Source organism: Perissodus microlepis, chromosome 18 (genome assembly GCF_051167445.1).
Source record: "Perissodus microlepis isolate ML-2025 ecotype Zambia chromosome 18, ASM5116744v1, whole genome shotgun sequence".
Lineage (NCBI taxonomy): Eukaryota > Metazoa > Chordata > Actinopteri > Cichliformes > Cichlidae > Perissodus > Perissodus microlepis.
In genome coordinates, this window is record NC_140478.1 from 408,499 (window position 1) to 429,860 (window position 21,362).

The following is a 21,362-nucleotide window of genomic DNA, read 5'->3' on the forward strand; positions in this document are numbered from 1 at the left end:
TTCTTTGACTTCTTTCTTTAAGCGTCAGAACCAGGACAGTGACGTGTAGCAGGGTAGAGCTGCATTAGTCCAGGCAGGAGATCACAAGCACCACAGATGCCTTCCTACAGGAATCTACAGGGACTCATTTGAACAGCAGTATGGTTGCTGTTGACTGACAGCTCTTAATGCCATCCTTTCCTTGTAATATACGTTTGTCCAGGCTTCAGTTGATGTTACCTGGCAGGATAAAGTGTGTGCTTCCTCCTCAGACCACAAGGGGAACGTTTGTCTGTTACAGTCTTCCAAACCATCAACGTGTCTTTTAGACCCCAAACTACAAAACTGCTCAAAGAAGTCCTGCCATTGATTAATGCTTCAATCTTAAATATGATCAACTATCTCTAATAATCAGCTGTGTACCACAGGCCTTCAAGCTGGCTGTAGTTAAACCTTTACAAAAAAAGCATCTCTAGACCCAGCAGTCTTAGCTAATTATAGGCCAATCTCCAACCTTCCTTTATATCAAACATCCTTGAAAGAGTAGTTGTCAAACAGCTAACAGATCATCTGCAGAGGAATGGTTTATTTGAAGAGTTTCAGTCAGGTTTCAGAGCTCATCACAGCACAGAAACAGCTTTAGTGAAGGTTACAAATGATCTTCTTATGGCCTCTGACAGTGGACTCATCTCTGTGCTTGTCCTGCTAGACCTCAGTGCAGCGTTCGATACTGTCGACCATAATATCCTATTAGAGCGATTAGAACATGCTGTAGGTATTACAGGTACTGTGCTGCAGTGGTTTGTATCATATCTATCTAATAGACTCCAGTTTGTGCATGTAAATGGAGAGTCCTCTTCACACACTGAGGTTAATTATGGAGTTCCACAGGGTTCAGTGCTAGGACCAATTCTGTTTACATTATACATGCTTCCCTTAGGCAGCATCATTAGAAGACATAGCATACATTTACACTGCTATGCAGATGACACCCAGCTCTATCTGTCCATGAAGCCAGATAACACACACCAATGAGTTAAACTGCAGGAATGTCTTAAAGACATAAAGACCTGGATGGCCGCTAACTTTCTGCTTCTTCATTCAGATCAAACTGAGGTTATTGTACTCGGCCCTGAAAATCTTAGAAATATGGTATCTAACCAGATTCATACTCTGGATGGCATTACCTTGGCCTCCAGTAACACTGTGAGGAACCTTGGAGTCATTTTTGACCAGGACATGTCCTTCAACGCACATATTAAACACATATGTAAGACTGCTTTCTTCCATTTGTGCAACATCTCTAAAGTTAGAAATATCCTGTCTCAGAGTGACGCTGAAAAACTAGTTCATGCATTTATTACTTCCAGGCTGGACGACTGTAATTCATTATTATCAGGATGTCCAAAAAACTCACTGAAAAGCCTTCAGCTAATCCAAAATGCTGCAGCAAGAGTCCTGACAGGGACTAGAAGGAGAGCATATTTCTCCTGTTTTGGCTTCCTGTTAAATCCAGAATTCAAAATCCTGCTCCTCACATACAAGGTCTTAAATAATCAGGCCCCATCTTATCTTAATGACCTTGTAGTACCATATCACCCTATTAGAGCACTTCGCTCTCGCTCTGCAGGCCTACTTGTTGTTCCTAGAGTATTTAAAAGTAGAATGGGAGGCAGAGCCTTCAGTTTTCAGGCCCCTCTTCTGTGGAACCAGCTTCCAGTTTGGATTCAGGAGACAGACACTATCTCTACTTTCAAGATTAGGCTTCAAACTTTCCTTTTTGCTAAAGCATATAGTTAGGGCTGGACCAGGTGACCCTGAATCCTCCCTTAGTTATGCTGCAATAGACGTAGGCTGCTGGGGGATTCCCATGATGCATTGAGTTTTTCCTTTCCAGTCACCTTTCTCACTCACTATGTATTAACAGACCTCTCTGCACTGAATCATATCTGTTATTAACCTCTGTCTCTCTTCCACAGCATGTCTTTATCCTATCTTCCTTCTCTCACCCCAACCAATCACAGCAGATGGCCCCGCCCCTCCCTGAGCCTGGTTCAGCTGGAGGTTTCTTCCTGTTAAAAGGGAGTTTTTCCTTCCCACTGTCGCCAAAGTGCTTGCTCATAGGGTTCATATGATTGTTGGGTTTTCTCTGTATCTACTGTACAATATGAAGCGCCTTGAGGCGACTGTTGTTGTGATTTGGCGCTATATAAAAAAAATTGAATTGAATCTTCTGCAGATGATGCCCGGGGTGCCCTGAACCAGCCCCCATCCTGTATTATTGGCACACTTCTTTTTCCCATGTCAGTTACTCAGAGTGCTCTGTCTGGAGGCACACAGAGCTTCGGTCACCTTTTCACCGTGTGCTTGCTCCAAGGGGAACTTTCTGTATACTGTAAGGTCTTCACTAAGGTTGGGCGACGGGACGAATATATCGACAACAGGCTGAGCCTTTCACCAATTGGTTTTACAAGAGTGATTTATTTATTTATTTGTCCATGAGTAAGTTTGCTAATAATGTTGGTTGAAGCCAAGAGAAGCAGTCAACAGAAAATATAATAGCGCTGTTTTAACGGCGCCCTCCTCAGACTGCGTCCAAATGCAGCGATTGAAAGAACGGCAGCAGCCTGTGTTCAGAAAAAACAAAATCATTTGATTTAAATAAAAAACCCAATAATGAGGGAAACAAAGACAAACTGGCTTCTTTTTCCACTATAACCCTGTTTATCTGTCTTACACACTCAATCAAACAACAAATACAAAATTAAACAAAAAGTATCACACTCCACATATTCACAGTCAGCATGCAGTACTCTGCATTTATTGTTTCTTTGTGCTTATGTGTTTGAATAACATTTGTGCTACATTCGAATGAATGATAACTACGACAACATGAGAAGATATAAAGAGAGTTCCATCAAAAACACTGGTCGTCATCTTTGACCAAACTTGGCATCAGAACACAGTTAATCTGGGAAATGTAGTTTTTCAATAATCTTTAAACCTTCAGTTTGATACAATCTTGAGTTGTCTTATAAGGGAAACAAAAAGCTTCAGTTTGTAAAGCTGTCACATGGATTCCTCGTTGGTTTAAAAATAAAAAAGTAACAGTGCTTTATTACAGTGCTGGTGTGTTGCATCACGAGAGCCGAGGCTGCTGAGAAGCTGACACAGTCGTGCTTCTTAGACCCAAAAACAGTCACCTGTTTCCAAGTGTGGAAAAGTTCACGTTACACTGCCTGTCTCTTATTTTCCAGGTCATAGCCTTATCTAAACAACAGGGTCTGCTTCACTCTCCTCGGTCAGAGGACGGCGGCAGCACTGTCAGCTGCACCGGATCCATTCGGTACCGAGCCCTGACAGACCAGGATCCATCTCCACCCGCTTCCACCACTGGAGCCGTGGGAGGAGGTCTGTACTTCTAATAGCGCAGATTCAGCCGACTGCTCATCAGTGAAACACAATGACTCGTAAATCATCCAAGCTCTACTTTTAGTTGAAAACAGTACAAGACAACATGTGAAACTGAAACATTTTAAATGTAAACTCATTTGGATTTTGATCCCAGCAGCAGCTTTAAAAAACCTTTCCCTGCTTCCTTTAACCTCCCCAGGTCCTAGTTTGGAGACGCTGTGTGCAGTTTGGACCGTTTTTGATTTGATATTTAAAGTGTTCGGCTCTTAAAAGCCTCTAAATGAAATCCCACAATGCATTTTGGGATTTGAGCTTTTTTGCTAAAAGAGTTTCCATTTGGGTCTAACCAAATTTAAAAGAAACAGGACATGTTTAGAGTGCTGATGGGTTAAAAAGCAAAGGAAGAGAAGGTGATATTTATAAAATAAAAGAAAATAAACAAGCTACAAAAAGAATAACACAGAATTAAGTACAGTATAATATAGATAAGCAGACTAAAACTGTGTGTAGTGCCCTGGCTCTGACCCTAACTGTGTAATGGCATGACTTTAGGATCTGAATCCATGATTACGACAAGACTTTTTCGGTTGGCTGGTTTGTGACTCACTTTGTTAGTTAGGGGTGGGTTTAAAAATTAATTTAATCGAACGTGAAGCATAGTTTGGATCTTCTTTTGTTGCTGATTCAGTGAATTTTGGTCAGAGTGACGAAACCTGCAGCATCAGAGTCTGTGAGCTGTCGGCTTCCAGCACCGACGGCGTGTCCGTGTTCGTGCCGTCGCTCTTTGTGTTCACATCTTTCTGCAGACTCCGTTTACCTGCTCGTTAATCGTTTGGTGTTTTAGCTCTTTGGTGGTTGTTGACATAGTTTTGTGAGCTTTACACTGAAATTCTGCTGTTTCTGGCAAAATACATTTATATTGTATCATATATTTATATTGGATTTTTACATGATTTAAAAATCGATATCGCATTATTCAAACTCAAATCAATTTGAGTCGGGAAATTGTTTTGTTTTTAAACCCACTCCTAGAAATCAGTGACCATAGCCAGCCCTGTTGTTAGTAACTGGAGCTGGAACAAATGTGTAGTTCTCAGAACTGTTTCTTATTTCTCCGTCTAACAAAAGGAAACTTTGACACATCCCATCATTGGGCTGGTGCATCCCTGTGAGCACCTACAGTAACATATTTTGCTGTTCATACTTTTCTGGCTTGTACTTACATGCTTGTTGATGATTCAGTTCGCTGAATACTTGCTTGCTCTTCTAGGGGGAGGTTTGGAGAGAACTGGGAGTATCGTTCGTGTTGAAGCCCACCCAGAGTCCAGATCCAACAAACCAATAGTGAAACCTCCGAGCACTGATGGAAGCGGCTCCTGGCGATGGAGACCACCAGAACAAAGAGCTTCCCTTCGGCAGTCGGCTTTCAACCTCAATGACCTGAACAGACACACGGACAGCTGCGATTCGCTGAAGGACGGTGGATTGGTGGATGGGAGGAGGAGCGTCATGGGGACAGAAACAGAGAGCGATGGGGACGCAGGGGGCAGTGGAATGGGAGGAGGAGGAGGTGTCTACACCAGCCATCCACATGTTGTGCACCCGTTACATCCCTTACATCCAAATAATCCCAACAACTACCAGCACCTCAGTTTTAATCCTAACAATTCCAATAATCCCAGTTTTAACAACGCTCACCCTAACTTTAATCCTCCTTCTAACAACTCGAACATGCCGTTCACACCCACTGCCACCTTTGCTCCTCCCTTCCACCCCCACCCTCAAGCAGTCACCACTATCAGGGTTACACCAGTGGAGGCGACAGCTGCCAGCAGTGACGGCGGCTCGGACTGCCAGTCGGTTGCCTCATCCAGCCGTGAATCCACCTTGAGAAGGAAGAGCAGCAGCAACATGGTCCACGTCCAGGATCGAGGGCCTACCCCTGAATTCCACAACAACCACCGCCTTTGTGATGACGGCAACCGCCTTGACAACGAAAGCAGCAACCGCTTTCACGAAAACCTGCGAAGCTTTCAAGAGAACCCCATTCACCCCAACCACCCCAACAGGCAGCTGCAGGGAGTGTTTGGGCGTCCAAGCCCCACCCCTCCCCCTACTTTACCCCGCCCAATCCTGACTCACACTCCCCCGCCTACTTTTGGGCTGGCCTATAAAGAATAGCATGTTCAGTGTGAGTTATCCATCTATAACTACAATTATAAAAACAAGTAAACCATTCTAGACCAATGGGACATTTCTGGAGATGTGAACAACTCCACAATCTGCTTACCACCTGCAGCCAATAGGAGATGGTAAAAGACATTCACACGTTCTCAAATGACCAATCAGGCTACAGTAGATGGCCACTTTTGTCCAGCTTATTAAATTCTGTTAGCAGTAGGTTAGAGATCGACTTGGGTTCACAGGCCATAGACGTCGAGTCATGCCTGCTCCCAGTTTGCTCCTGGCCAACATACAAGGAGTCGGTTGGACTGAGTTTGAGTCAACATTTCTTCTTATTTTACTACATATTTACATATTTTTATCACGTATCGCTGTACAAGCCAGACATTTCTTTTGTAAATCGGATAAATTGAGTGCACTCGCTTCATAGGCACAAAGATAAGAGGCTTAAATAAACTGCTGGCCTACGCTGGTATTATTACCCTGCCAGTGAGGACAGATTCACACTAATGACTCGCTTTTCTCTGGCTGCAAAGCTCAGCTAAAACAGGGGTGACATTTCTACACATCCACGTTTTTGTCACACACAGGTAACATCGAACATCGTAACCACATGCCCTTAGATGGAAATTTGTATTCAAAGCCTATACTGTGATTGTGTTTGTACATAAGAGTGTGGGCAGCCACAGGGGAAATTAAATCCACGGTCTTAATTATGTCTGGACTGCAAAGAGTCCCTTCTGGGTAATAACAATATATCTTATTTGATGGTGGTATTGTGTTTGTGTTGAATAAGAACAATATCAAGGGGCATATATGGTGTTTAGATACTAAAACAAGCACTTTTTTTCATGCTGTGTTTTATTGGTGCGCAGTGTATAAATGATTCTTACGGTGTGGTAGTTGTACTGACACACGCAGCATCGCCTGCACAAAGGAAGTTCATTCGTTTCCTGTTCTTTAGTTTGATTTCCCAGCTTTATGACTTGGTATTACAGCCACTCTAAGGAAGAAACATGGAGTCATTACAGAATAAAGTTGGAACGGTTATGAGATAAAGTTTTATAAAAAAATGTTTTATGATGAAAAAGATAATAATTATACGAGCACGCTGAAGTAACAGTGAGGATTTGTACTTTAAAGTGAAGAACGAGTAAATATAAGTGAAATGCCACTTTGTTCCGTTTTCAAAGGAAATCAGAATATTTTAAGAGAAAAAGACTAAAAAGAAAAAAGTGTACAGTATAATTAAAATGTAATTATCACAATTTAAATAACATTTTCAGGAAAAGGTCAAACTATTAAAATAATCAAATGTAATTTTATTATATATGTTATTTTCAAAACATATAAATGATAAAAGATAAAATATTTCCATTAATAATACTTTATTATTTTACAAATAAATCACCCATTATCGAAGATTAAAAAAACGTTGGGAATAAACCAGAGAAAGGTTTTAAAATTAGGTTTTAAAAATTATTTTTTAACACTTCCCTGCTCTCTGTTCACATATTTATTATTTATTTTTTATAATGTTTCGCAGTTGTGGAAATATGAAATGAAAACTTTGTTTTTATCTCATACTCTCAAATACTTTAATATTTGCATGTGTGGGTGAATTCATAGAGTATAGACAGTATTATTATTATTATTACTTTTTTCACTCAGTCATTGATGTCAGTGAAAAAAATGTTTTTGTTGTTGTTGTTTTCTTTTTAAATGTATAGATTGCCAGTTAGAAGAATATTTAATAGACATTTTCTTAACCCAGTGTTTACATTGTTCAATAAACTTTGTGCCCAAGTGCCATCAAAGAAAAGTCCTGTAGCTGTAGGCTAGTCACATAGATACCACGTGTTTGTGCAGGACTCTACTTTGTTTATCTTGATGAGAATCTGCCTAGAAACAGCAAAGTGACGTTGGGATTGTGAAAACATTCAGAAAGCACCAACATGATTTCCAGCTGCTGTGCTGTGTAGATATCTATATACTTTCTGTACGTGTTTGCTTGTGCTCCAGTATTTCTTTGCTTATTGCAGCTGTCAGTGCAGTGAATGATCACGTTTGATGCTACTGGAAAGACTGGGCCTGTCGAGCTGTTTTTAAATGGTCAAGCGAGCTTTAGTAATATAGTAAATTTCAAAACAAAAGTTGACATAAATTGCTTTCAGTCAAAGATCTGTGACATGCTAACCACATAAGCACAATGGAAATCAGTGCAAGGCAAACTAAGGAAGAAGTAGAGGAGCTTGATAGGAATCACAGGGAACCTCAGAAGATTATGGCACAGGACTGATATGAAAGATACTTTTAGTTGTTACCCAACCAACAGACAACTTGAATGTACCCTGATCAGGAAGCACTAGTTTGATGGTTTCCCGGCCGCTGAAGTCATTTTTGTGTTTCGGTTGTTTGTTTGAATTCTTTTCAGCTGGTTTTTTGTTGTTTTTGTTTTTTCGACACCAGCTAAAGATGTTGTGTAAATTTGAAATGGTGTGTAAGTTGTGGAGGCTTCTAGCATCATCACATTAAAGAGACACTTGTTAACAAATGCATGTTTATGTGGGCCAATTGAAATATCAGAAGTGAAATGGTGTTTGTGAAAGATATTTCTGATGCAGCTATAAAAGACTGCGTGCTGACTGACGGACGCATCACTGTCCTCATCTCTGGATCGCCAAGACTTCAATAAAAACACAAATGCATTCTGATTCCCTGGAGTTAGGGTTAGAGTTGTCCCTGAGAATGCCTTCGACTGCAGTTACTATCAGTTCTTTGATCTTCTGGTAATCGTTTTGTCTCTTTGCTATGAAAGATTTAATCTGGTAGGTATTTCCCACTAACTGAGCCCTGCAGTTCATTTCAGCAGTGGAAGTTAACTAAGTTTCTAGGTAAGCAGCAGTTGATGAGCAGTAGATGTGTATGCACGTGTTTTTAGCTCAGAAGGTTTTGGTGAAGTTTGTAAGGCTTAAAAAAAAATTCATTTTTTCTACTGCTTCACAAGTTTACAGGTAACTTTGTCCTGTTAATGGGAGAATGCAGAGCGGACGTACACGTATGAAACTACAGCCAGAACACGTGTAGAATTGTTCCGACATGTTTGTGGTTCGTGCTCTGCAGGTGATTCCAGTTCAGCTGCGTTTGACACGAATGCTGTGAGCGGTATGAGACGATGTTGATCTCTGTACAGGCCTGGAAAGAGAACAGTTTAATGTGAGAGCAGGTGGAGAATCATTTTGACTCTCCAAAAACCCAAAAGCCCAAATATTTCAAAGTGAACGTTTGCATTCTAAACATTTTATACTTGTGTGTCGCTTGGATGGAGTGAAAAAGGCTGTGATAGTTGTGGAACAGAAAAATTGGTTTAGGAATATGATTTGTGCTTGAAGGACAATTTGGAGTTTTATTAAGCTCTGGCAGGGACGTCATTCTGCATCTTAACATTCATAACTTATGACTGGATGTCACAAATGATTCTCATCTGGTTTTTTAAGCATTTGTATATTTCTAATATGAATATTTCTAAACACTTCTACTTCATTTTATCATTGTTACGATGTACAGTTTGATACTGGAGGAGTTTGGATGATGATACTGAAAAGCACATGTTGTCAGCTGATGAAGGTGAAGGACTTTGAGAGTCTGTGGATTCGATTTAAAGTCTGAAGCATACAACGACCTGCACCTATGCTCAGATGTAGTTGGAGTGTAATTTGGAACAACGTGGAATTGTTTCAAATAACGTGGAATAATACAGTAATGATGTGGATAATCCCCCTGCCAATCGTGCACATGGTGTCATGGTGAGCCCAAGAACTAGAACTACAAGCCAAGTGTCCCTGCACCTGATCATTACTGTCACAGAAGCAGCTGCCAGGCTCCTCTTTATGCTCTGCGCGGATTTCTGGTTCTAATAATAACTTCATATAACAACAAGGGTTTTTTTCTTTTTTTGCACCATCAGCCTTAATTTATAGTACAGTATAAAATCTCTGTAGAGCCATAGTGGGCCATGGTATGTGCTGTTCAAATATGCTGTGTTTGCACTGAATATTACAGCCAAGCAGACCAAAGCCAGTTTTTCAGGTCTGTGTTGCTTTAGTGTGTAGTTTATGTTCTGGGTAGGTGCACAGTGCAAATTACAGCATACACTACAGTGTTGGTACATGGCTCAGTACTATGAATCAGTAGGCATGGTTTCACATGACCTGTTACTAATCGTGTTCACTGAAAGTAATATTTGAAGCGCTTCTCACAACTTATGTCAAAGTTGCAACCTTACAGTGTTAATTTGAGCTTACCTCTGTGTCACCATGGTGTGGAGTGTGTTATCAGACTAGAGTCTTCAGTGCACAGCGATCTTTGGTTTGGGAGTGCTAACAGTTATTAGCTAAGGACACCAGGGTTGCAGGTTTTTTCAGCTAACAGCTACACGGGTAACCTTCTGACGCTATCCTGCCTGTTGTTACACGATGTATGGCCTGCTGGCTACAACACATCCACTGTGTTCATTTAACCATCTGGTGAAATTATGTCCTAAAAATGTTTGATACAATGTAAATTACCCATAACTGAAACTATTTAATAACTGTCTTATTTATAATTGTAGGGTTATTTTTGTCTTTTTTTTGTTCAATCTCTCTTGATAGATACAATGTATAGATATTTTATATTGTTGTGTGTGAATTTTTTATATCTGCTTGTAAAATTTGTTGCTAATTATCATCCGGTTGTTAAGTGATGATGTATAAACCCTGCTTCCAGGTGCAAACTACACTGTGTTCATTAAGGCTGTTGTCGTTTTAACGTGTTGTAATGCTTTGGATCTTGTTCTATTTAATCTGAACAAGCCCCTAAAAACAGTCAGTGATCACTGTCGGCCTCTCTGGGTTTTTATTAGCTCATTCATCTGCAGTTTTTAAACCGTGTGATGTGACTACAGCTCGTCGGCTCACGGTTTACCAGACGCCACATATTTGAACAGGACAGAAAAGAATCACTCGTAGGCTAAGAAAGATTAGAATGTGTGCATGAAGCTGAAGACCAGGACGCTTTCACAACAAGTAATACAAACCATGCAGCAGTAGTGCTGGGATGGATCATCTCAGATGGTCTCCTGGCTGAAGTTTGGTCTGTTTTCAGCATCTTTTTCCTGTCATGTGATCATCTGCCCATCAGAGACTCTCGCCGTAACTTTTACTGAGGAGAAAAAAGTTAGTGTTCATCCTCCAGCTTCACTGTGCTAATGCACTTATGTTATCATAACCATAGCTCTGTAGCTAGCCACCAGCATTATATAGCAGCTAGCCCAACTTCAGTAACCCTACAAACATCACTGTTGTTTAGTCTTCTGTCTTCATTTATGTTGTAAGTAATAGGATTAGGGGTTAGGGATTTCAGAAATCCCTCAGCCAAAACGTGTTGTATCATCTTTACTTGGACACTAGTGAGCTAACTGCCTGCTAACTGCCTGCTAACTAACTTCATAAATCCTTTTTCATGGATTCCTGGATGTTAAACTTTATTGTGACACCCGGTAGAGCAGCCACACAGTTTGTAACTCTCAGTGATGCCGCAGTGTTTGAGTTTGGACCCGGAAACAGCTAATGATGTCAGACTTCAGAGGCAGATTGCTACCATGTGCACTCCTGTGAGTCAGTATGACCTACAAACAGGAGTCTCACACTATCACATGTTGGAAATCTGATTTTTTTTTTCAGGATACTGAAAACATGAGTTACAAGTCAGTCACAAAACCAGTTGCTGCAGTTAAATTCATCTTGTGATGCTTCAATCCCCACTGACGTCTAACAGTTAAAAAAAATGTTAACACTGTGGTAACAGGCCATCTTATGACCTGCCCCAGAAAAATATAACAAAATTGTCTCTGGCTGAATAAAGGACCTGTTTTATCAAATCCTGATACAACTGGTAACAGTTTGTTGAAGAGAAGCCAAAACAGGAGAAATCTGCTCTCTCTTTCTAGTCCCTGTCAGGACTCTTGCTGCAGCATTTTGGATTAACTGAAGGCTTTTCAGGGAGTTTTTTGGACATCCTGATAATAATGAATTACAGTCGTCCAGCCTGGAAGTAATAAATGCATGAACTAGTTTTTCAGCGTCACTCTGAGACAGGATATTTCTAACTTTAGAGATGTTGCACAAATGGAAGAAAGCAGTCTTACATATTTGTTTAATATGTGCGTTGAAGGACATGTCCTGGTCAAAAATGACTCCACGGTTCCTCACAGTGTTACTGGAGGCCAAGGTAATGCCATCCAGAGTAAGAATCTGGTTAGATACCATATTTCTAAGATTTTCAGGGCCGAGTACAATAACCTCAGTTTGATCTGAATTAAGAAGCAGAAAGTTAGCGGCCATCCAGGTCTTTATGTCTTTAAGACATTCCTGCAGTTTAACTAATTGGTGTGTGTTATCTGGCTTCATGGACAGATAGAGCTGGGTGTCATCTGCATAGCAGTGTAAATGTATGCTATGTCTTCTAATGATGCTGCCTAAGGGAAGCATGTATAATGTAAACAGAATTGGTCCTAGCACTGAACCCTGTGGAACTCCATAATTAACCTCAGTGTGTGAAGAGGACTCTCCATTTACATGCACAAATTGGAGTCTATTAGATAGATATGATACAAACCACTGCAGTGCAGTACCTGTAATACCTACAGCATGTTCTAATCGCTCTAATAGGATATTATGGTCGACAGTATCGAACGCTGCACTGAGGTCTAGCAGGACAAGCACAGAGATGAGTCCACTGTCAGAGGCCATAAGAAGATCATTTGTAACCTTCACTAAAGCTGTTTCTGTGCTGTGATGAGCTCTGAAACCTGACTGAAACTCTTCAAATAAACCATTCCTCTGCAGATGATCTGTTAGCTGTTTGACAACTACTCTTTCAAGGATGTTTGATATAAAGGAAGGTTGGAGATTGGCCTATAATTAGCTAAGACTGCTGGGTCTAGAGATGCTTTTTGAGTAAAGGTTTAACTACAGCCAGCTTGAAGGCCTGTGGTACATAGCTGATTATTAGAGATAGGTTGATCATATTTAAGATTGAAGCATTAATTAATGGCAGGACTTCTTTGAGCAGCTTTGTAGGAATGGGGTCTAAAAGACACGTTGATGGTTTGGAGGAAGTAAAATCCCCAGTGTGCCCTGGAATGCTGTTGAAGCTCTACCAGCGATGGGAGCTGAGGATTTTGTGGACCGGGGCCTCTGCCTCTGCCACGTACACTTATGGAAACCCTTATGTTCGAACATGGTGTTTGTTGTGGACATGCTGTGGTTTGCACAGAAGTCCAGTAACAGGACACCGTTTGGGTTCGAATCACGCCGCTCCAGATCTCACTGTTGTTGCCTACATGAACATTAAAGTCTCCCTGTAGGACAACAGGTGGAGCACTTTGAGGACCCCACCCCGAGACTCCAAGAAGGCGGGGTACTCTGAACTGTCGTTCAGCACAGATGACAGTCAAGATCTGTTTCCCAACCTGAACCCTGTCATCCACAGTTAATACCAAAATCCCCACCCCAGCTCACTGCCTCTCACCGAAGGCAATTCCAGACTAGGAGTCCAGCCCCTGTCCAAGAGACTGGTTCCAGAGTCACCACTAGTGTCACACACTCAGGCTCCTTCCCAAACAGAAAGGTGAATATGTGTCCCAGTCGCCAGCCGGTAGGCGTGGATCAGTCCATATTTGGAAAAATATGTGTTTTTCACAAGACTCCAAGCTGGGGTGAAGTTGTGGTTAGCCAAGCTTCTTATAAAGTAGAGGAAAATAGCTGGCCTTTCTAGGGCTCATAAATCCTGTAACTTATATAAAGTGGACGATCAAAGTCTGTGTTCACAGAAATGTGAAAGGACTTTGTTAGTTAGTTCTTTTGGATGGGGAGAAAATAATGTCCTGTTTCCTTCTTATTGAGGTTTAGACCACTTAGTGCTATTTTACTGTTCGTTCATTACACGAGCCCAGCAGGATCCAAATAAGCAATACCAAAACAAAACTGAAGCTGTAAAGTTATCTTAATCTTGTTATAGTTTTAGGGTTTTTTCTATCAGATTTATAATAACTGGAAGATAAAAGATACTAGCTCTTTATAATGACTGGCAGCAGCATTCATTTCCTGTTTCTATTGCTGTACATAGACATTTGTATCTTTTTGCTCATCAGTAAATCTTCTATGCCAAACCACAGTGTTAGGTTTGGGGTTTTAGCTCTGTGAAAATGCTAAAGTTTAGCCTAGACTGCAAAATATTTTGAGCTCGGCCTGGAGACGCGGGCCTGCCTGAACTTTGTAGTGCTCATCATTCCAGTCTCCTCGTGTCATTTGGAAGCCAAGCTAACCGAGCTTCAATGAGCAGCTAGGATGAGCCAAGCGAGCACACTATCACTACCCACTTCCTCTTTTTCAGTTATTTGGCTAGCAGCTAAAAAACTGTGAATTGATTGGCCAGTGCTGCAGTTAGCAATTTAACTTTTCTCAGCCTTTCAGCATCAGCAATGCGAATCAGCATATTCAGTTCACAACTCACAATTTGGCAGTGCGCTTTGTCACCCCACTTAAAGTCAATAAGAGGCAAGAAAGTTAAAGCCTGAAACTCGAGTGACTCCTGCAGCTGTAGGGTACACTGACATCTGCACCAACCAAATAATCCACATTTCTACAAATCTTTCTGCGCCATCATTTCTAGATGACTGATGGAAAAGGCAGACATAGAATTTAATATCGTAGAGAGAAACGGTGTCATGTTCTACATTCAGTGGCTATGCTCACATGTACATGGTATTGTACTGTATGTACATTGTGTGCATGTTTGCTGGGTGGTATGGTTCATGCTCTGTTTCTTTTATTGTTACAGCATTGCCAAAACAAACAAACAAAAACAACAGCAACACATTTGTTATATCATAATTAAACTATCCTGATCTTTATGAGAATAAGTTGCTATTCTTGAGATGACACGACATCGTCACTGTAAAGACGACCAACTTGAATATAAATGTGCGGCATTCTTCTGGGAAATGGCAACTTAAAGTTGCCACTTGTTCAATCTTTGTAAAGGTGTGATTGTGGGTAGCTGGTGTTTTTGTTGTGTCCTGTTTGATTCTGGATGCTCACATTAAACATAATGAGGTCATAGTATGTAGAGAAGGTAAGACAAAAGCTCAGGCTTCAGAATCACAACAGCAACATTAACACTGCTACTGAGAATAATCAGCATCATTTGTAATTTTAGTATTATTTTCATGTGTTATTTCCTTTGTTGTGTCATATTAGTTAAGTGCCAGTTCATGTGTGTTTTATTACCAAATCATTCCCATAACTTGCCTCTGAGACTAAATGTGAAGAGATTACTGGACTTGTCGTATCTGTGACTGTAACAACACTTCTAATGAAAACAAGCTCTGATGTGGACTATAGGACTGTCTCTGTGTGCAAAGCAGGTCAATGTTAAGGGTCTGAGTGTATCAGAATGAACAGATATGAACTGAATTTGTAAAGAAGTGGAACATTGGCAGTTTGCTGATAATGATGTTCTGCAGTGGTGTCTCTGTAACTAAATAAAGCTTTGATATCACGCTGCTTGGCTTTCTTTTATTGTCCTGGCCTGTTGATTCTGCATCTATAGGACACAACTGTTTCTGCCCACTTTGATTGATTGATTGGTAATTTATTTCAACATGTGAACAATATACAGGTACATTTTTCAGAAACACAATGTGTAACAACATATTCAACAGGATGACCTTACCAGGGGTTCAGATACCACAGCAGAGAACCGGGCTCCAGTAACACTGAGAGGAATCTTGGAGTACTACCTTCGACTCCATTAAACCAATCTCAAGGAAAACCTTCATCTGCATGGTTTTCCAAAATAGGACACGTCTGTTATCCATCCTCATCCTCTTGATCTTGTGCACCTCACAGTAACCTAGTGTCCTTTGCTACTGAACAGCTTTACTATGACTGCAAAAGAAAACACGTAAATATATATATATGCATGCATCATTGTGTTGTTTAGTAATAATATAATGTATACCATTCTATAAAATGAGCATTGTTCTTCCAGTATTTAAATGATCAAACTAGTGTTACCACTTTGTGAAACAGCAGCTGGCGACGTGGGACTGAAAATTGCTGCACAAATCTGTTAAACACTTGATTTCTGCATAAATATCAGTTTTCTTTCTTATTGGTTAAATAATGAAGTGAGTGTGTTTTGTTGTAGTTATTACTGTCTGGCAAAATGAGGCGGTACAGTTGTTGTGGTGTGGAGAGGAAAGGGAATAGAAGAGCGTTTACAAGAGTGTTTCAGCCTGTTAACAGCTTATTGAGCGACAATAATAAGGCCTAGTTCGAACATTTAATATCCTGATCACTTGTGTGTGTGTGTGTTCCTGCCTAGCTATCTTTGTGAGGACTGAAATCTGCATTCTACTATACTTGTGAGAACCAACAGTCTCTTGTGAGTCACACACTCACCGGTCCTCACAAGTTTGAAGCCTTTTTGAGGCTCAAAATGTAGTTTTAGTGTCAGGGTTACAGTTAGGTTATGGTTAGGTTTAAGGTAAGGGTTAGGCATTCATTTTTAATGGTTAGGGTCCTCACTAAGATAGCTGAACGGGCTTGTGTGTGTGTCTGTGTGTGTGTCTGTGTGTGTGGGGGGGTGGAGTGGAGTGGGAGCATGGGATGTTTACTGAGGATATTCTCCTGTTTGTGTGGAGTTACAGCATTAGGGAGCATGAAGAGGAAAAGGCAGCAGAGCAGTCAGCAGGAAAGTCAGACAGTCAGCGACCTGAACACACACACACACACACACACACACACACACACACACACACACACACACACAACAGAGAGACAATGAAAGAAGGGAGTGAGGATGATGGCGATGGCTGGGTAATCATTTAAAACCATCTCACACTACATCCTGCTTCCTTTTACAGTAGCTCCTCGCCCTCCGTCTCTGTCCTCCTCACTGCTGGTGCAACCTTGTAATCTCAGCTGAGTTTCCATGGTAATGCCATGAGGGAGAGGAGAGCAGATAGGCTGGGGGTGGGTACTCGATACAGAGGGAAAGAGAGCGATCTGGGCTTTATTATACACTTCTATGCAGACATGCAGTGTGTGTGTGTGTTTATGCAGTATTTATATAGTGGGTCCAACATGTTACTTGTTATGTGTGTTTTTGCACAAAACACTGAAATATTCTGCAGACAAAACTTTGATTGGTTGGTCAGAAAGTCACCATGGCAACTATGCCAGAGAGCTCAGCATGAATGCAGCACACTGGAGCTCACACACACTAACGAATGCAAAATGGACGTGTGACCGACTCAGGGTTAGTCGACCAATCAGGATTTGTCCCCAGAAGGGAACTGCAGAGGCGTCTGTAGTGTCTGACAGTGAAGCACATCAGCCATGAGGACCAAAGACACAACTCTGCCTCTTTGACCACATCGTGTGTTTTAAACCTGCACTCACAGATCTTTGGCGATTTGGAGACACTTGTTTTAAATGCAGCGGGACGTTACTGAAAACTCATTTAAAAGATTTCACAGAATCTCAGGTTTGAGTCATTCTTCGATGATCACATGCTGTGTAAAACCATGGACATATCCTAGATCACAGTACTTTTGCCAAGTGGGGCTAATGTGAGCATTAATACCCATATGCCTGCAACAGAAGGGTTCAACCTTGCACTGGTCAAGTGGTTATATGTTAGTTTACTATGACAAACTCTACATACAACCAGTCACTTTCAACGAACTAGAAAACCACACTGGTTACAAAAGTATCGTCTTTCTTCATGCCGCCTCCTTCCAACATAGAGAGAACGCTGCTGCCACCTGCAGGATGGGCGTACAGCAGCTTAGCTCATACATGAATAACATGCAGAATTTGCTTCAGCTGACTAGTATATCTCATAACTAGTTGGACCAATAGCTAGTTGTGCACATATGGGGTGATTGGTTCTTATACAGAACTTTAGCTAGCTGAGCACCTAAAGCACTTTACAGGACTGGCCTCGTTCACCCATTCACACCAGCACGTTCCTCTGTGCTCTTCCTCTCGAACATCCTCACACCTTCATGCTGTGATGGATGCATCAGAGAGAGACTTGGGGTTAGCATCTTGTCCAAGGATATTTGGCATGCAGACTGGAGCAGCCGGGGATATAGGATTTAATTTAGGAAGTGGTTATTTACAAACTGAGGAGACACAAAGTGTCATCAGCATGGTGAATCTAAAACAGTGCTGTCTTCCTTTAGCTCTCGTTTTGGTTTCCATCTACTTCTTGGAAAATTTCCCTTTAGCTGAAAAATGCTCCGATGTTTTCACCAGCAAACTGCTGTCTGTGTCAAAAACAGATGGCTTCTGCTCAACAATATAAGTGACCCATTAAACACTGTAATTTGATTACTCTTTGAAGTTTTCAAGTTTCCTGACATCCCAACATTGGTTGGTTGTATTATGTTGGTTCCACTGATGATTCTAAATTATGTGTGGATGTTGTTTGCAAGTGGCTCAAAAGCAACAGAAGAGGGGCCTGAAAACTGAAGGCTCTCCCTCCCATTCTACTTTTAAATACTCTGGAACAACAAGTAGGCCTGCAGAGCGAGAGCGAAGTGCTCTAATAGGGTGATATGGTACTACAAGGTCATTAAGATAAGATGCTCATCAAGCTAAGCTCATGTCATGAGCTAAAGTTGATAAAAGAACAATAGGTGTGGATAAAGGCGAAAGTGTTTTAGTAGAAATATCTACCAAAAAGCAAAAAAGACTCTTTCTCCCTTGTATTAAGTAATAATTCCTTGTTCTGTAAGGTTCCCCTTGTGTCTCTCTCCTCTGACTCCCTCTCTGTCAAGCTCACATGTCCCAGTTCATGTCTCTCCATGTTCCCTGTTTTATTTTGAAAGTCTTGTTCAGTGTGTTTAGTTGTGCTTCCTCTGTGGCATCATGTTCATTTGTTTCGGCTGTGCTCCCCATGTGTTTCCACTTCCTGCAGAAGTCACAGGTGCCAACAGACTCACTAAACTGATCACAAGGCCAGTAATGTTGTGGGGACGGAGCTGGACTCCCTTAGGGTGGTGTCTGAGAGGCGGATGCTGTCCAAGATAAGGACGATGCTGGATTATACCTCCCACCCACTCCATGATGTGCTGGCCAGTCACAGGAGCACGCTCAGTGAGAGATTGAGATTACCCATAATGCACCACTGAACAACACAGGAAATCATTCAATGCACATATGTAAGACTGCGTTCTTCCATTTGTGCAACATCTCTAAAGTTAGAAATGTCCTGTCTCAGAGTGATGCTGAAAAACTAGTTCATGCATTTATTACTTCCAGGCTGGACGACTGTAATTCATTATTATCAGGAAGTCCTAAAAACTCCCTGAAAAGCCTTCAGCTAATCCAAAATGCTGCAGCAAGAGTCCTGACAGGGACTAGAAGGAGAGAGCATATTTCTCCTGTTTTGGCTTCCTGTTAAATCCAGAATCCAAAATCCTGCTCCTCACATACAAGGTCTTAAATAATCAGGCCCATCTTATCTTAATGACCTTGTAGTACCATATCACCCTATTAGAGCACTTCGCTCTCGCTCTGCAGGCCTACTTGTTGTTCCTAGAGTATTTAAAAGTAGAATGGGAGGCAGAGCCTTCAGTTTTCAGGCCCCTCTTCTGTGGAACCAGCTTCCAGTTTGGATTCAGGAGACAGAAACTATCTCTACTTTCAAGATTAGGCTTAAAACTTTCCTTTTTGCTAAAGCATATAGTTAGGGCTGGACCAGGTGACCTGAATCCTCCCTTAGTTATGCTGCAACAGGTGTAGGCTGCTGGGGGATTCCCATGATGCACTGGGTTTCTTTTTTTGTCATGATGTGTTAATGACCCTAACCTCTCTGCACTGAACCATACTTGTTATTAATCTCTGGCCACGGGTCCTGTGGGGCTTGGCGGTGCTACTGCCGTGGGTCTGGATGGGTTTGTGGATTTGTATATGTGTGCAGGTTGGGAATGCACGTTCGTGTCTGCGTGCGCCTGTTCGTCTGTGTCTATATGTCAGGTCAGGTCTTAGACTCCACCTCTCTGGGAACATCTCAGACCCCCCAGGTGTGGAGGCCTATCTCCACCCACCACACTCCCTGCTGTTGGCTGATGCCCTCAGACGTCGGTGGGTTGGTGGTTTTCAGTGTCCAGGGCTGGGCGCTCAGGTATGTACCAACTCACTGCTGGTGGCTGCTTAGCAGGGCCTGGCATCTTTGGCTCGGTTGGGGCCCTTCCGGGTGGTGGGGGTCGGGGGCCCAGGCCTTGGGGCCTGGGGCTCCGTCCACTCTTTCACAGCTGACTGCCGGCAGAGCCCCCTCTGGCTTCTGCTCCGTGGCTGATGGGTGACCCCTCGTCTGGGGCTCTCCTCAGCTCTTTCCAGGAGGGTGGCACGGATGCCCCTCCGGTGGTCCTCCTTGGGCTCTCGTACTCTGGATGTCTGGGGCCTGGATCTCCTCTATGCCTGCTTCATGCCCTGGGGGACAAGGCTATGGCTCTCTACACCCTCTAACCGACCATTACATGGGGAACCCTTTTGAATACAAGCGCACTGATCCGGGTGTGCACAGGCACAAACTACACCTTTCTTGGCTGCTACCTCAAAGCACATTGTGCGCTGTTGGTCCTGCGTGCTGCACAATAATATTCAATATTTAGTATTTACTGTTATTTACACTTAGTTAGATTAATGTGATGGTGTTGTGTTTATTATGTTGCTCTCTTTTATGCTTGTTTACTCTTTTTTTTCTTCTTTTTTTGAAGCTCCCTCTCTCACTGTCCCTCTGTTTTTCTTTCCCTCTCTTTCTTTTCTTTCAACCTTTCCTATCCCCCAGTCATGTCTGTCCCATCTGTAATAACTGAAAATAAAATAAAATAAATATATAATAATAACAAAGGTCAACCAAACGGACCAATATGGCAAGGCCGTGATGATCCACTTGGTAAAGTAAATCCGTTGGGCATCTTTCTTTGCCTACAGACAGTAATTCAAATGGCTAAAGAACCAAATTTGGACAGGCAAAAAAAAGTAAATAAATCTCTGTCTCTCTTCCACAGCATGTCTTTATCCTGTCTGCCTTCTCTCAGCCCAACCAATCACAGCAGATGGCCCCGCCCCTCCCTGAGCCTGGTTCTGCTGGAGGTTTCTTCCTGTTAAAAGGGAGTTTTTCCTTCCCACTGTCACCAAAGTGCTTGCTCATAGGGGGTCATATGATTGTTGGATTTTTCTCTGTATGTATCATTGTAGGGTCGACCTTACAATATAAAGCACCTTGAGGCGACTGCTGTTGTGATTTGTTGTGTAAATAACACTGCATTGAATTTCATTACAGATCACAATGTCATCTTCAAACATGATTGATCAGGCCAACGTATCACCACTGTGAACATGACCGGGCTCAGAGCTGATCCCTGATGTAATCCATCACTGTCCACATCTAAACACTGTTTTGCTGTCCTCATACATGTCCTGCACCACCCTCGCATACTTATCTGCTTTTCCTGACTTCCTCATACAAAGACAATACAACTCTGTTACCTTCTCCATACTCCTCCATCAGCAAACATCACATGTGTAGCACTATTTCTTGGTATGAACCCATACTGTTGGTGTGACTTATCAACTTTATTCCTTCTGTAGTTGCTGCAGTTCTGTCCTGTTTTTGGAAATCAGCACCAGCATACATGCTGTCACTGTCCAGGACTGTGT

At 41.9% G+C, this 21,362-nt stretch overlaps 1 protein-coding gene across 2 annotated transcripts in view; it reads left to right on the forward strand.

The window, feature by feature from the left end:
* LOC146366364 (phospholipid phosphatase-related protein type 4-like) overlaps nt 1-15,180 on the forward strand; it is a 67,922-nt gene extending 52,742 nt beyond the window's left edge. For both annotated transcript variants that reach the window (XM_084913117.1, XM_084913118.1), the window contains exons 10-11: nt 3,237-3,390; nt 4,664-15,180. In XM_084913117.1, the coding sequence (XP_084769243.1) occupies nt 3,237-3,390; nt 4,664-5,574 (1,065 nt within the window). In that variant the 3' untranslated portion in view covers nt 5,575-15,180. The remainder of the gene's footprint in view (nt 1-3,236; nt 3,391-4,663) is intronic.
* Nucleotides 15,181-21,362: the final 6,182 nt, after the last annotated feature.